The 16935-nt window shown below is 50.5% G+C and overlaps 1 protein-coding gene across 1 annotated transcript; it reads right to left on the bottom strand.

The window, feature by feature from the left end:
• Positions 1–404: 404 nt before the first annotated feature.
• Positions 405–7273, bottom strand: LOC140902722 (peptidoglycan recognition protein 3-like). Its single transcript, XM_073323098.1, has 5 exons — positions 7128–7273; positions 4329–4426; positions 3666–3876; positions 2521–2639; positions 405–1842 (listed from the first exon to the last, which is right to left on the bottom strand). The coding sequence occupies exons 2-5, from the start codon at positions 4375–4377 to the stop codon at positions 1664–1666; spliced, it is 558 nt and encodes a 185-aa protein (XP_073179199.1). The 5' UTR covers positions 4378–4426; positions 7128–7273; the 3' UTR covers positions 405–1663.
• Positions 7274–16935: the final 9662 nt, after the last annotated feature.

Here is a 16935-nt window from a genome sequence, read left to right as displayed (position 1 = left end):
AGACCCAAATACGGGAGAACCTCTGAGTTCCGAACACCTCAGGCATGGAGCTTGTTCATCACTCTGAACAAAACCTTCTGGCTGCTCTTTCAAAAGTTTGCAACTGAACATTGACTTAAAACAGCTTTGAAAATTTGCGATGCAGAAGATGCTTTTAAAATGCTGCTTTCCCTTACTTTTTTAGTAGCTTATCGTTTAACTCAGCCCTGTCCTGTATTTGCTTTTTTTTTTTTTTTCCTTCTGTCTCTGCTGCTGCCTGATTGCGTCCTTCCAGTTCCAACTGAGGTGTGTGGTTGACTGGTCAGTTCGTAACTCTGAGGTTCGTTCTACTGTGAAACCTTTGCAGGGGAGTAAGGCTAAAGCAGGCGCTGCCGGAGCAGAAAATTGGAGCTACACAAGCTGAGCACGTGGTTCAAACACAGACTCTGTCCCTTTATTTACAATTCTTTATAGACTTGGCTCTGGGCTCCCTTTCGAGGGCTGCAAGTATATTGTACCTGCCCCATCCCAGACAGAGCACACAAAGACCTCAGCTCAGCAATGCTTCCATCCCTGAGTCCACACTTCTAGCCCAGTGGATCTGATAAGAAAATGCACAGCGCTGAATTTCAGTGGAATCTAGAGATTAGAGGAGGGGGCGGGGCTGATAGTCAGGACTCCTGGGTTCTACTCCTAGATCTGGAAGGAAAGTGCAGACTAGGGGTTAGAGAACAGACGGGGAGTTAGGACTCCCTGGTTCTATTCTTGCCTCTTTCATTTGTTTGCTGTGTAATCTTAAGAAAGTCAGTGACCCTGAGTTTACTTCTCTGTAAAGTAGACCTACATCCCAGCAAGCGTGTAGGATTAATTAACCGTTCACAAATTTCTGTGAGCTCATCAGCTGAGGTGTAAAGCAAGAGGAGCTTGTCTGTCACATGTTTTTTCCTGGCTAGCCCGCGTCCTTAATTACGCCAAGTTTGTTTTGCTGATTTCTCAGCTTTGTAATTAAACAGACGAGGAAAGCTGGAAACACTCAGTGCCTGATCCTGCATCACCACTGGTCTTCAGGCCACAGGGTTTAAGTGAGCCTTAAATGAGTCATAAACCCTCTGCCCAGGACTGAATTTCACCCAAATATAATAAAAAATATTATTGCTATGGGCCACATTCTCCCCTGCAGCAAGATATGCCTGGTGCAAGGTGGAGAGGACAGTCAGGAGCCAGTTATCTCCCTTGAATTCTCATGCTGCCCCAGACCCAGCCTTGACATAAATTAAAGCAGTCTAGGGGCTGCTCTAATTAACCACAGCTGGCTATGGTCTCTAAGGGCCAGATTTTTTAAAGTATTTAGGTACCTAGGAGAATTTTCAAAAGCAACAAGGTGCCTAAAACCCATTGAAATCATGGGGTGTAGGTGTTTGGGCAATCGGCACAAGAATTTGCTCTGTTGGTCTGAGTCCAGCTCAGAATTTCAACAGGGGAATTCTCAACTGGCTAGATGCAGCCAGATTGCTTCCCCCGTGCATTGCCCAGCAGACAGAACTGGGGCTGAGAATCCAACCTGCAACATTTAGGAGTCAAAATATATCTCTCTATATACTAAGCACATGAGCAGAGCCGGCTCCCTTGGCCAGCATCCTCGGCTTTCAAGAGCCGCACGCGTCATTCACCAGGCTGGTGGCGCTCAGTGTTTATAATGCGGCCACTTCTTGAGGGTTTTACGGATGTGCTGCCCAGGAGAAAGGGTGTTGCTGACGTCCCCGTGGGCCATGAGGAGGTAATTAGAAGACAAGTAGCCATTCTCAACGGCGAAGTGGAGCAGGTGCTTCAAAGCTTTCCAGGCCGCAGCGTTGGGAGACCTTCCTGAAAGAGACCAGGAAGGGATTTGGCTCAGAGAACCTGCCCGGCTTCACCTCCTGGGGGCTGACATGGGACAGGCCCCATGAATCAATGTAACTTTTTCGGAGCAGGTGCTCAGGAGAGAGATGGGGAGGATGGACTGTGGAGACCTGGGCGAGGCTGTAGCGCGTCCCCTTGGGTTCATAAGGAGTGTAATCACCCAGCCAGCTCGTCCATCCCACCCCCCACAAGCGATTCAGAGGGCTATGCACGGGTCATGGGGAGGAGGTCTGGAACGCAGGACAGGTGCCAGACTAATGGAAAGGACCAAGTAAGCAGACATCCTGGGAGCCTTTAAGAAAGCTGCCCCCACGCCAGCGATGTCCTGACCCTTTTGGCTTGTGGCTGCACATGAGCTGGGCTTAAGCTCTTTGTGTTTGTACAGCACCTAGCACCATGGGTGGAGGTCACTTCTCATGCGTTAGGCCTGATGCTGTCTCCCAGCATGGGGCTGAACTTGACCTATGGCTCGGAAATCTCAGATCAAAAGCTCTACGCCCTGTATCAATTCCTATTGAATTGTAAAATGCCCAGATCAATTGAACAAAATCTCCACAGCCACTGGGAGCATCCAACTTCTGGAGTGACCCTATTTCCAAGTCTCTGAGCCATGGGAAAACGGTAGCCAAGAAAGACGCTTACCTGTAAAGTCGCCTATAAAGGCAATGCCTAGAGAGATATCGTTGAAACCATAAGTGTGAGCACCTTCTGAATGCCAGCCTCTGCCTTCATACACCTTTCCATCCTCACCAATCAGGAAGCTGCAGGGATGGGAAAGGAAATGTTTCTAATCCAAAATTTGCCATCCATACGAGGCTGAGGTTTTCACCTTAAGGCTGCCTAGAGATCCAGACATCTAATTGCCATTCATTTTAACCAGAATTCTACCTTTATACCTCCACCCATCACCCTGCTATCATTAGTATCCAAAGAGCAAAAACAGCTTTGGAGGATCGCAGCTTAAAGCCACAGCAAAGGCAGATTTGCAGGTTAGGATCTGAAAAGCAGAACTGGGCAAAAGTTTCTGAACAAGTTTCTGAACATTCTATGAAGAGAAACATAATTTTTTTTTGTAACGTCACCAAAATATTTTCATAGAAATGCGTGGGGATTTTCTACCCACCCTAGAGTTGCTTGGAATTTTGTTGTCGATTGATGTATTTTGATATTATTTTAAAATTCTGAAATGTCAATAAAAATACTTTTTTTGGAAAATTCCCACTAATTTGTTTGTTTGTTTGTTTGCATTCACCAGCTCTGCAAGTGAAACATTCATTTTCTTTGCAAGTGTTTTCTGGGTGCGGGGGGTGGGGGGTGGATCTTTATTCTTGAGGGTAGATCCAATGCTTTTTTTAAATAACAAAAACACTAAATGAGTTGAATCATTTGTTATAGAGTCATGCTGATTAGTTAAAAAAAATACGACCAACATTTCCAAAGTTGGGAGCTCACAGTAGCTTATTTATCTGCCTAAACATGGATTTTGGTGCCTAATTCTAGGGTTCCACATTTGAAAACATTGGCCTACATTATCCAGATTTCTCATGCTTTTTCCTCATCTCTTGACCAGAATCAGCTTGAATGAAAAGCTAAAGCTACTGCATAAAGCTGGTTATGTGCATTAGCTACAAGACTGAGCATGTGCTAATCGGTGCTATCTTAGACCCTGACCCTGCAAAGGTTTGACGTATGTGCATGCCTTCATGCACGTGAGTAACGGCTTGATGCGAGTGCCCATGCCCGCGTTTCTGCTGGATCAGGCCAAAGAATGTGCTCTTGCCTCTTACTTGTAGGCAATGTTGCACCAGCCCTTGTTGTTCATGTGGTAATGCTGGATATTCGTCATCTGCTGGTTGCATTCCGCACGCGTTTTGCAGCTGCCGCCGGCCGTGTGGAGCACAATGACGTATCCAGGCTGCACTGACTTGAGAGGCGATGAGCAGTTGGCGGGTCGGCCGCCCCACTTGCCTGGGGTGACAATGTGAAGGCAGAAATACCCTGGAGGGAGAGAGAGAAAGATGAACCAAAGGGATGCAGCCGCCATCAGCCTCTGTGCCGGCAGCGCTCTCTGAACATCTCGGATGTCCCCATGCTCCTTTGCTCCCTCCAATTCCCTGACATAAAACCCCGCTGTAAGTAACCGACATTTCAGTGACTGTCACTTCCAAAGTGTTTAAGACACCCCTACTATCCTTCCTAACTGCTACATTCTGGGCAGCTTCTCCTTTGTATAACTTTGTGCCACGTACCAGGCTTAACAGAGCTGCATTACTATTCCTGCTTTAGGTTAGGAGAAACTGAGGGCAGTGAAGTGACTTGGTCTCGGTCAAACACCGAGAAACTGGTAGAGACAAGTACAGAACCCACTTCTGCTGGCTCCAACCCCAACACTCTGCCTGCCCATGCCAAGTAACGGAAAGCATTGTAAGTAAGATAAACCCCAGACTCACCCCACGAGACAGCACACAGAGCACAGAGGAATGCAGCCAGCCTGAACATCCTGTGAGGCCTTCAGTTAAAATCTCCAAGCAAGAAGCATGACAGTGACCTGGAAACAAATCTGCACTTTACACCAGGAGAAAAAAATTTCTAGGGCTTCAAGAAGCAACATTAATGCAGGGAAAGAAACTGACAAACGATGAAGTCCAAAACACAGAGCCACATTGTTGGTGGCGTGGCTGGATGGACATCAGTGAAGTTACACCAGGGATGGATTTTCCCCCTCTTGTGTTTCGCCCCTGATTGTAACCTAGAATTCGGGTGTGCACGGACAGCCAGCTCAAGGCCCAGGCTTCACTTCCACCCTCAAAACAGGGCTTGAGTGATGCATGGACCATCTGCCAGTGGGAGAATTCCCCCCACCCCCGAGTTCTCAAGCCGATGCAAGTGAGATTATAGCTAGTGAAAATAATGCTGATGTTTGTGATTTGCTGTATGGACCAGAGGTACCTATGGGCATCCAAAGACATAAGACATGACAAACATTAATGGCAACAGGACCTAGGTATATTCCTAGGGCTAGAGAAGAAAACAACTCTATCAACCCAACAGCCTTCCTGTGGTTAAACAACCAACCCACATGCCCACCTCCATCAGGGTAGGATTTCCCCCCTCGTGTGTTTCAGTCTGGCTTGGCAGGATGCTAAGAATGCACCAGGACATAGTTTGGAATGCTAGTTATTAATGGTATTATGGTAGCACCCAAAGGCTCCAGCTGTCATCAGGAACCTTCTGTACTAGGAGCTGGTCAAACTCATAGGAAAACCCAGTCCCTGCCCTTGGGCCCTGCTTTATAAAGGTATTTAGGGGTTCTCAGCTCCGCGTTGCGACACCTCCCTGACTTCGGAGCCTCTGCCTCACTTTCAACAGCCAGTCAAAAACATTAGAAGAACAATTTGGGGAACATTTGCAAAATGTCAACGTTGTTTGTGTTCAGCAGGATTCGGAGTAGATTCATTTTCTATTTTGGGGGCAACATTTTTCATGGCACTGTGAAGCAAATTGTTACTGAAATGTACCCAAAACCTGGCTTCTGATCAATAAACATTCCTAAAGCAATTCTGACTTGTGAAAATGTTCACAACAAAAGAGAAACTTTCAATAGTCTCGACCGCTTGAAAACAGCTCTAATCACAGCCATAGAAATAAACCCTTGGCAAGGAGCCTGTGCGATCAGCTTTCGTGAATGTGACCAGGAGTTCTGCAAAGTTTAGAGGGCCAGTTTTCGGAGAGGACAGATGCCAGAGCTGATGGCTGTCCTCTCCGATGGGGATCTCGATATGGAATTACACTGTTGAAACAAATGCACAATTTCGTTAGTACCTGTGGAGGGGAAAGGGCGGATTCTCTAATCTGACTTCAAGTTTTCTCTCTCTCTCTCTCTAAGTATCAGGTTGAGCTGCATGTTTGGAATCAGGGCAGCGCCTAACCCCACAAACCCAACTTCCCGATTCTCTGGCTCATCCTCCCAACCCTGCCTTAGTTCATTCCTTCTTGCTGGTGACTCAGGCACTCCCCACCCACTCTAGGCCCTTATTGGGCCATTGTTACATGGCATGGCAGCACCCTGCTACTTGTAATGCGTTTATCCTCCCCACCCTGTTGCGAGGGGGGGCCGGGCTCTCAGCTCCATTGCCCAGAAGAGGAAGTGAGGCCCAGAAAGATTAAGTGACTTGCCCCGGGTCAGGCAGGAAATCTGTGCCAGAGCAGGGAGCTGGACTAGGGTCTCCTGAGTCCTAGGCTTCCCCTCTTACCATTGCACCCTCCTTCCTAGCCAGTCAGCACCACACCAGCTCCATAGGGATTGAACCGGTGAGCTCCAGAACTAAAGGCAGGAGCTAAGGTTTCCTAGCTGCTAGGGTTGTAAGAGAGGCCTGTCCTCCATGGATCAGACCTGGAGGGCCGGGCCCTGGAATGAGTGTCAATTTTGAAACAAAAAGTCATTTTGAATCAGCAAAGTGGAAATTTTCATTTTGAAAATGCCAGAACAAAACATCTCAGCAACTTTGACACTTTTCTTTTCAACCCTTTTTCTGGTCAGGAGATCCAGGGAAACCGCCCCTGATTGGAAACAGCTTCTGTGTCGACCAATCGGCATTTTGTCACCCCCAAAAAAGATTGTTGAAAAATTCTGGCCCAGTTCTACCCCTTGGTTCAAACACCAGGTCCAGTCCTCCAGAGCAGAGTTCTCACCTCGAGACCCAGCCAGCAGTCGGACGCTTACAGGGCGTGAGCCTGTATTCTGGGGCGTTTGCAACACCCCAGATAAAATCCTGCATCCCAGAGTAAATAGGCAGCCAGAGGAGTCTGCAGCGGGGAGATGACCCTGACTCCTACGGGCTCAAGTCCCCAGAAAAGTTGGGCCTCCCCCATGTTCTTCAACCACTTTCTGACTCTCAGCAAGGTAGACAGAAGACTCGGTAACTGGTGCAAATGTAACCAGCTGTACTTAGGCGGACAGCAGGGAATGAGCCCTTGTGACCTACAGAGTTCAAAGCATGAGATACTGCAGCTTTGGCGAAAGGGTTAGCAACCGCTGGCTCTTACATGAACCGGCCACTAGAGGGGACAGAGCCCTCCCTCTGGCATGAGTTATTACACGGATATACCACACAAGGTGCAGTCTGAACGGCTCTATCCCTTGTGACAGCAACCCTGAGGCCTGCTTGAGCCAGGACAGAAAGGGTGGGGTGGAAATGCCAAAGCAAAACAAAGAGCAAGGGAACAGCAAAAAAGCTTCTAGTGTTTACCTGGGTCTGGCTCGAACTCCCTGAGTCTTCATTCTGCAGGCACAGAGGGATGTGTCTCTTTTTATTGGCTGTGGACATGAGGGAGAAAAGAGATGTTGAAACAGCACTGGAAGGAAAAAGTCCCTTGGCCAGGAAACGGTGCGTTGTGATTCAAGAGAGGAGGGTGAGAGCCGGGACGTGCACACGGCTGGAAACACCGGCTTTGGCGTGGGCGTGGACCATGATGTCATGGAACGGAGCTCAGACGGGGGTTTTCTGGCTGGAACAGAAACAATTAAATGCCATTCAGTGCAAGGAGCTATATTTATCCTTGAAAAAACAGGGGGTATTTGGGAAGGGTTTAATCAGCTTATAAGAGAAAAATTCCTCCTTCAAAAAGAGGAAGAAAATGTCTGTTATTTTGCCTGCTTGTTAAAGGCATTAATGAGGGGTGTAACAAAATACCGGGAGATTCAGTAGGCATCAGGAAACAAAGAAATTATAATCGTCTATGAATCTTCATCGGTCTTTTAGTGCAATGGATCTTTAGAAACACTCCCAGATACAGTCACTTTTACCCAACTGCACTTTCAAAGATTTCAGATGCTTTGGCACAATTCATCCATTTTGGCCAAGATAACGCCACCAAGTGGGGGCTCAGACCTTCATTAATTAAGGTTCCCATCGCTTCCCCCTTCCGGGGAATCCCCATTTTACAGGTTTGCAGGAATACGGTCACAAATCTAGCTCTAGCTCTGAGCTGGGTTGAGACGGGTGGCCCAGACATGGCAGGAGAGGGAGGAAGCTTTAAGCCGCCCCCTGATCACACCCGCTCAGCCCCAGGCCAGTCCCTTGGTACAGAACACAGCAGTCTGAGGGCTGCTCTAAACTGCACTCACTGCCCACTAACGCAGCCAGAGATCACTGAGGTGCAGGGGTGCCCTGGCCACACACCCCTTTCCTCAACACCAGCAGCTAGGAAGGGCTTAACACAGGTGACACCGTGAGAGTTAGCACCCGAGGGTTCCTGGATGCAGGGCAACTCCTCCTCTGGCTGGACCTGGCCCTTCCTGCTCAAGAACAGAGAGGGCTCCATTGGGCTAGGGTGACCAGGCATCCCGAGATGATAGGGACCATCCCAATATTAGGGGGTTTGTCTTACATAGGACCCTATTTCCCCCTCCCCCGTCCCAATTTTTCACGCTTGCTCTCTGGTCACCCTACATTGGGCTCTCGTGTAAGGGAGGCCAAAAGGGCTCAGGAGAAGACCTCTGGGCCCTGATCAAAGGACCTACACAAGAGAGGAGCTTTAATGTTTCCCTTGTAAGTCACACTGCGCTGAGCACATCCGGCCCCGTGTCAAAGCTATTAACAGAGGCCCTCTGAGAAGCACCGCCCCGCTGTATCTTACCACCAGGCGGCAGCAGAAACTTACAGAAAGTTGCCTTCTGCTAGGAGCTGCCACCACCCACCCCCGGGGTCTGTCCTGTGTCAGTCACCTCCCGTTCATGCTACAATACTGGGAAATGAGCCTGGACTCTGAGTCAGGGCTGGGGCCCAGCCTGAAACAGCAGCTGTGTTTCCAGTCATGTTTTCCCCACTTGCATTCATGTTCTTTTCAGTGGCAACTAGATAATGCATTAAAAGCAGCACTTCACATAGTAATAATAAAGGCAGAATGGGGAGAAAGAGAGAGGACAGATAGATAGATAGATAGATAGAGGGGGTGTCTGGGGATAGATAGATAGATAGATCAGGGGCCAGCACCTGCACCCAGTGACACTGGTGTCACTCCAGAGTCACTCTGCTTAAGTCAGTGGGGTTATTCTGGATTTACAATGATGTAAATGAGAGTAGAATTTGGCCCTTTGCCTGCACTGGGGATGTAGCAGGCCTGATTTGAACCCGTGTAAGTGAGATGAGACTCAAGCTGTGAAAGGCCATGCTTTGCACCCTTTTCTACCCCATTTCACCCCTTGAAGGGACCGCACAGAACCACATGAGGAGCTTCCGGCCCAGTTCTGCCCAGGGCTGAGCACACTGTGGGACTTGAAGGCACTCAGCACCCTGCAGGATTGGGCCCTCCGTTGCCCTAGGCAGGGTGAGGTGATGGCGGGTCTGACTCTCTGTAGCCCAGCACCTCGTGCAGTCATTTGCACCCATGGAAAGCGGGAGTGAAACCTTATCAGGCAGTGGTGAAGTGGGCCTGGGATCTCTGCGATTTATTGACCTGATCCAAACACCACTGAAGGTTGGGAAAAATCTGAATCCATGTTTGCATCCAAGCTCCGCAGCCCTTGACTGGCAACCAAGGCTTTGACACCCATGCAAGCCAGGGCACCGTTATTAGCCCCATTTTATAGGTGGGGAAACTGAGGCAGGGAGCCATTAAAGCGACTTGCTCAGCAGCAGCACAGAAAACCAGAGCCAGCTGTAGAAACCAGACATTCTGAGGCCCAGATCTGTGACCTTAACCAAAGAACCGCCCTTCCCTCCACAGCTGTGCAGTCCCATAGCATGGAGTGAAGGAGGGGAGCGCCTTCCTGACCCTACCTGGATCTCTGTTCATGCCCTGAAGCATGAGGGCTGGTGACCCATATTTTTTTATTCTAGCAGATGCTGGTCTCATGATTCTGGTGAACATTGGATCCATTTCCGAATGGGGCGAGGCAACATTCCTCGACAGTCCCCTGTGGCAATGAACTTCACAGGATAATTGCGCAGTGTGTAAAAGACTCATCTCCTGGTGTCTATTTTTGTCATCTGCTAATTTCATCAGCTTCTCGCTAAGGGACGTGTGTTGTTCTGTTGCCACTTAGGCCGGGTGGGGCCCTGAGCCCTTTTCTACTCTGCACCGAAGGAAGCAAGAACAGTGACAAGACATTACTAGGGCCTGATTCTCAGTTACACCCCCTGTAAGTCACTGCGGCAGGAAAAAGGAGCCTTAAAGTGGCTGGAAGCTCCCTTGTGCAGGGGGCCTCAGCAGCCCACCCTGCTCACTGCCGCTGGTGTGGGGATGGGATCAGGGCTGTGGCCGGAGAGTGCCGCACTACGGTTACTCCCTGTTTCCACAGCTCACAGGGGCCTGTGAGAACCAGAGCACAAATTAGAACCACCTTGAGGCTGCTCTAACTGACCCCAGGAGCCAGGCAGTGCCTTGAGCTAAAACTAATCCCCCCCGCCCCCAGTGGCTGGAACCAGGTAGCAGATTTGGGTCCCTGGAGCGCTATGCACCTCAGATCGGAAGCCCCGAAGTGGCCAGACCAGTGACGGTGATGGGGTAGAGGCTACATGAAGAGGAGTTTGGGATGGGCTGAAATCTGAATGTTACCTCAGGAGATGGATGCATGCAGCTGGCCGGCCTTTCCCCTGGCACTCGTCAGCCCCTGGGCTCCAGGTGTCCCCGCAGGGCCAGGTGCTCCTCTGACACCTGTGCACCTCCTTTGACTCCCGTGAAGTTTATTCATCTTATGCCATGTCGGACAGTGTCAAAAGCCTGACAGAAATCTACGTCTACAGTTTCCCCCCATCCACTAGGCCCGTCGCCCTGTCAAAGGAGCAAACGTGGGTTGGCGCGGGATGATTTGTTCCTGAGAAATCCACGCTGCCTGCTCCTTGGCACCCTTTGAGCCACGAGAGGCTCACAAGCGGATTGTTTAATACCCTTGTTTAATAATGTTCCTAAGTGCCGGCACAGTCCACGATATGCTTCCCTGGAAGGCTCCTTCTGTTTCTAGCACGGTATTTGCCACTCCTCATTGCAACACTCATGCGTCCCAGAACATGCTCGCTCTCTCACTCTCTCGCTTCCAGGAGCTTGGATAAGCCAGCCTGATCACTGCAAGATTGGGCCCTCTGGGCATGTGTGTTTTGAAGGATTCTTAAGGCCAGGGGGGAAATCATAGAATCACAGGGCTAGAAGGGACCACAAGGGTCATCGAGTCTAAACCCCTACCAGCAGAGCTCCAGAGACATCCGTGGGGCTACATTTATTTATACCAGCTGAGGATCAGGCCCCCTCGATTCCCAACCCAGAGGAACTATCCGTTCTAACCTCCTGCAGAAGAGAAGCCACAGAACTGACCCAGGGATTCTGACATGGAGCTTGATCATTTGTAGTTGAACGAGAGGGTGCATGTAAATCTAATGGTGTGTGCATCCTCTGGGGAGGGCCCCAATATGACCCTGATGCCCCTCCCCCATTCTCCCTTGTCCTCCCCCCCAACACACACATACCCCTACCTACCTTATCTGGTGCGTGGTCTTCCCCCACCCCCCAGTACTGAGGTATCTTCTTCCAGGGGCCAACCAAGCATCGGAGATGACCCCATGGCCACCATCCAAAAGGGGGATTCTAGCACCAGAGGAGGTGAAGGTAACAGGCCGGTATGCTATGCTCTGCTCCTGCTCAAAGAATTAACCCCCCCCCGGGCCTGCTGAAGTGAAGCAGAGCTGTAAGGGAGGGCACATGGCTGGGGTAGGGAAGGGAAAGGTTCCAAAGCATGGAGCATTTTGTTGCTTCTCTGAACCTAATCTGTAGAGGCCTGACTTTTCGGAGGCGCTCAGCACCCGGCAGTCGGAGCAGTGGGTGCCCAGCACCTATGAAATCCAGGCCCAAAGCTTTAGAGGTGCTCCCTACAAGCGGTCTAGCCTGGAGGAGTTCTGGGTCCCCACCACCCTGAGGAGTAATCGTCCACCTTTGCAGACTGGTGCGGGTCGGCGTCACGTGACCTCTACCCCGCCATACACGGTCACACGGACTGGTAGCTCCATTGCCTTGTTGTTTTCAAGGTGCAAAGTCGACTGTGTGCCGTTACAGAATCGTCGCCATGTGCGGCTGGGAGGGACCTCGAGAGGTTTGCTAGTCTGGCCCCCGGCACTGAGGCAGGGCCAAGTAAACTTACACCAGCCCTGACAGGGGATTGTCCAACCCATCCTGAAAAACCTCCAGTGATGGGCATTCGGCCCCTTGGTCACGTATTCCAGCGCTTAGCTATCCTTACGCTAGTGTGAGTGGATTTTGCTGCGCATCGACCCTGCACTTCAGACTTGACAACATAAAGGCACTGGCATGCCAGCCAAAGCCCATGCTAAAGGCGGGGGGTGGTCTTGTGGGTAAGGTGTTGGCCTGGGACTATGGACACCGGGTTCTATTCCCAGACCTGCCACGGCAAATCACTCAATCTCGCTGTGCCTCAGTTTCCTGTGAAATGGAGCTAATGCTTCCCAGCCCCCTGGGGAGGTTGTGAGGCTAGGTTCATTAAGGACTGTGAGGGCGCAGCGAGTCTGAGGCAGATGGAGCTCCATAAGCAATTAAACGAAGCTGGCCTGCAGTCCTGGAAAGATTCACCTTTGCACAACCCATGTCTAATTTGGGAAGCAGTTATTTCAAACCAGTCATGCAGCGTTCCTCACCCTTCTAGATTCGGCAGGCCCCTCCTTGCCCCTCCTGGGTCCTGGGCCCCAGCGAGGAATGCTGCGCCACCAGAACGTGGATGCTAGGGTTTTAATGAGACCTCTTGTTTGGACAGCCCCCAGGGGAACAGTGCAGGAGACATAATCCCTGTACACACTGCCCAGTGCCCCAGCAGCGCTGGGAACACCCCTCTGACCCAGCCCGGGAGATAAGGGGCTGAAACGGGCTGCAAACCTCAGAGCGAGTTACACTGAGCAAAGGGTGCAGGACCAAGCCCCTCCCATGGCATCTCCCCCCTCCCCTTGGCACAGCTCCTCTGCCCTCTCACCCCCGCAGACACAAATGCTGCCCACTCCCAACCTCCCCGAATGAGGCGGGGCGGAAAGACTGTCCAGCCCAGGAAGTGAATGCCCCTGGTGCCCAGCTGGCCTTGAACTGCACTGGGGTCAGTCTATCCCCACCTTGCCTTTCCTGGGTTGGGAGCGGGATCCGGGATGGAGAACCACTGATCTAGCCCCAGGAGCAGCTCTGATTCAGTGGGGCCCCGCCTGCCTGTGATGGGTCAGGAGGCGGCGTGATTGTCTCTTTCCTCAGCATGTCGGTCTAACAGCTCGGGACGACGCAACGCAGCTCCATCGCCGGGCATCCCCTAGGGATGCAACGGTCTAGTTCCATCAGCAAACGTCCGATTGCATCAGCCTCCAGAAACTTCTCCTTTCTGGTTGCTCCCCAGTCCACACCGTGGGGGAAGAGCCTTGTCGGGCCAGGGCAGGAGAAGGCGCTGGATGCCCCAACTGCAGGGCCTCGGTGGTGTATAGGCCTCACGCTGTCCTCTCTGCCCCACGTGAGGGGGCAGAAATGCCTCACGCCAGGCCCAGGATTTGCCAAAGGGTTCATCACCATAGAGGCTGAGCTCTTTGGAAACCCTGACCCCCCAGTGGGCTTCTCTTCGCAGTGTTCACTTGAGTGTTGCCCCTCACCTGACTCCCATCCACACCCCAACATGGCTTCACTCCAGCGCCTTGAACCTGAGCTGGCCGACCCGGCAGGGGGAGCAGGCTGCAGCTAACCCCACTGCAAAGCCAGAGCCGACGATGCTCAGAGACATGATAGGAAACCTCTTGCCCCCCCGCATCAATCCAAAGCAGGGAAGCCACCTGGCCCTCCCCCAGGTGCTATGCCCACTTGAGCTGATGTGTCAAAGACCAGACATGCTGCTTGGCTGGCAGCAGGTGGATCTTCTTAAGAGCCATGCAGCAGGGCAGGATAAAAACTCAGCTCTGTTTGCTTCCTAAACAGGGGAGTGGCTTTGCTTTACCAGGGCTTTGCTGAGAGCAGCTTTTCCCATCCCATCCCATCCCTGCAGGGTATGCAACTGGGCTTGTGGTATTTAAGGTTTTGACTGGGATTAATAAAAGCCAGGCAATTCACATTACTGAGAAGGGTATTTAGGTAGCTCTTCTCTGAAGCAGGCTAAGCCATTGCACTGCCAGGAGCTGGAAAGCAGCTGTTATCTCACTAACCACTGAGCTCCAGTGGCTTTTTCTCTTTTGCTGCAAAGCAGAGATTCTTAGGGGAGCCTAGTTCAGGTTTGACTATTCCCAGAATAAAAGATCAAAGAAGGTTGGTTTTTTACTCTCTAGACCTGCAGAAGAAAAGAGCACTGGACAGCCACAAGCACAAACAGCTAGCAGATGAAAGGGTGACAGTGATTTCCAAGCATGAGAGTCGGGCACCACCTAAACTCAGGAGTGAAGCTAACCCCAAGCTCACGGAGAGCAGCACACACGTCTGTGCCTGCAGCCAGTGCTGCAGCCGGCTGTGGTTAGGTGGAGATAGCAGTTACTCCAGGCTGACGGATGGAGGTGGTGATATTTTGCCCTGTTGGCATTCTTTGTGGTATGCTTGATTTGGGGTAATCTCTCCTACTCAAGGTGAAGCTAGGTCCATCATATACAACCTAAACATAATCACGATATAGGCTGCTCATAGCAAATTCTTTCTACCAGGGCTGGGATTTTCCACATTAAAAGAAAAGGCACAAACTTTCCACCCAGCCAACCTTTCAGGTTAGATTAAGGGCACAAGGAAGCGATAAAGAGCAAAGGTAACATCTCCATGCAAGAGCATGAAATGGGTGGGTCTGCAGGAGGCTGCGCTGAACTGAACCCCAGGTGCTGTCTGTCTCTGCGGAGCCCTCTGAGATTTAAAGGCGCAGGCCCTAGGGAAATAAAAGCACATCACGTTACGTAGCTAAACATACACATTGCATGGTAAGCACGGCCAGAGCTCACATTCAGAGTTTGGGCCTGAATGAGAAGTCTGCAGCATTCTGGCTATTGCCAAAGAAATGGACATGCCATGGGTCCCGTTAGCCACAGGATTCCTGCCTCTAGTGAGGGTTTTATCTTGCACTTCAGTCTTCTGCTGCCCCAAAGCACCGTCAATGACATTGCTGTGGAGGGGGAACAGAGATGTGGAGAATTTGTCCTTGTTCCTGTCCCTTTCATCTTGGTGCCCTTAAAATAAGCAACTACCTTTTGACGTACCGACAGAATTACGCCGCAGGAGGGCAATGCATTTTGTCAAAACTTTTTTTCCTGACCATGCGTGGCTGCCACGCAGGGGTGTTTTGAGGGTGTGCAATACGAGTGCAACTCTTCTTAGAACAGGAATTAAATCGTGGGAGCCCTTCTCGAGTTCTCTGAACTAGTGACTTGTCGGCGGAGACAGGCGAGGGAAATGAGGGTTGAAACAAGCAAGGCCCCATCCTCAGCTACTGCAAACCACGAAATTCCACTGAAGTCAATGGGCCCCCATCCATGTGCATCAGCTGAGAACCTGGCCCAGAGCCTGGATTACTGCCCTATGCTGCAGCAAGAGGTCTGCTCCCACTCGATGGCATGTGGGGATGAGGGTGACTTTACAGCCTGGTTTCTGCAGGGACACCTAACTCACAGGCAAGTGACCTGACCAGAGTTTGGCTCTTTGGGTGCAGAGAGCCAGTTTCAAGACTCATGCACCTCACCGGTACTTAAGTGGTGCACATGTTATCTGCACAGGGGGCATTGCACCACTGGGTGGAAGTTTCACAGGAACCTGTGGGATTTAGGTGTCCAAACCCCATTAATTCTGTTAGGCTCCTTTGAAAATCCCAGTCAGAATGACATAGACCCCCTATTCTGCAAAGACTTAATTTATGCAGCTGCTTAACTCAAAGCAGGTGAGTAGATCTATTGAGTTCAGTGGGCCTGCACCTGTGTCTAAACCTTTGCAGGATCTCAGTCTCTGCCTTGCAGGTGAGCTGCTGAGTTTATATCATATGCTATTAATTAAATTAACTCCTCTGAGCTTATTTTTATTCTGAAATCATGCAGACACTCAAAGCAGGGTCCTGAGTGGGGTAAAGCCATTCAAATCTTTCCAAAGTGAAATAAAGAGCTGGCCTTATTGTTCTTCAGATGCGGTTTAGAAAGCAATGGAAGCTGAGAACAAAAGCCCCAGAATGTTACAGGATTCTTTCAAATCCCGACCATGCTGGAATTTGCCTCAAAGGCTGCAAGCAATCACATCCAGCTCTCGGTAAGGATAATCACATCCAGCCTACCTCGAATGTCAAAACCCACTCTGCAGAAAGCTGGAGCCAACCTGTTTCACAAGAGTGAGGTTAGCAAGTGGCCGTTTTATGGCAATCTGAGACTTTGCTTCAGAGTTGTTGCTTCTGCTACATTTCTGGCAAGTTTCTTAACAGGAATTGTCAGAAAGCTGGTCAGTTGCAGCATCTCGCTCAGCCTTGGGAAATTGTAACCGTTCTGAGCTTTTTAAATGCCAAAGATTTGCATGGTCGTGGCCAGAATATATTTCTAAAGGGGAGAGCTAACCGAGAGAGGTCCTTTCATGGATCCATAGCTACACCTGTAGCACCTACGCATTTCCAGCCAGGTATTTTAAAAACCAGCAAGTGATTTGGGATGCCTATTCTCTAGGACCTGATTTTTAGGGGGCTGAGCACCTGTAGCTCCCGCTGACTTCAGTTAGAACTGGAGGAACGCAGGCCCAGGCCTAATGTCTCGCTTTGGGATCCGAAAACTGGATGCACCCAAAATCAGCATCTAGAAAATGCCGGACCACTGGGTCCATCTAGCCCAATATCCTGTCTTTGTCAGTGGCCAGCACCAGTTGCTTCAGGGAAAGGTGCAAGAAATGTTGCAGTAATGGGTTAACCTACCCCTAGGGAAGTTTTCTTCCTGACCCCATTATTTAGAAGTTGGTTTATGCTCTGAAGCATGAGGGTGTGTTTCCCTTTCAATGCTCTTGCTTACTTTTTATCCCTTACTGTTATAACACTGAATATTCTCATTATCCAGATAACAGTCCAATCCTTTTTGGAATTCCCCCAACAGTGACCACTGT

This window comes from Lepidochelys kempii, chromosome 24, assembly GCF_965140265.1.
Source record: "Lepidochelys kempii isolate rLepKem1 chromosome 24, rLepKem1.hap2, whole genome shotgun sequence".
NCBI classification, from domain to species: Eukaryota; Metazoa; Chordata; order Testudines; family Cheloniidae; genus Lepidochelys; species Lepidochelys kempii.
Note: the sequence above shows the minus strand (reverse complement) of the source record. Positions and strands in the feature narration are given on the sequence as shown.

Bases quoted from the DNA above. Each gene is read 5' to 3' on its own strand.
- LOC140902722 (XM_073323098.1), bottom strand. From the start codon at position 4,377: ATGTTCAGGCTGGCTGCATTCCTCTGTGCTCTGTGTGCTGTCTCGTGG. The intron at 2,640-3,665 runs GTAAGAGGCAAG...CCATCCCTGCAG, and splicing joins TGGTGCAACATTGCCTACAA to CTTCCTGATTGGTGAGGATG. The intron at 1,843-2,520 runs GTAAGCGTCTTT...GGTCTCTTTCAG, and splicing joins CTTTATAGGCGACTTTACAG to GAAGGTCTCCCAACGCTGCG.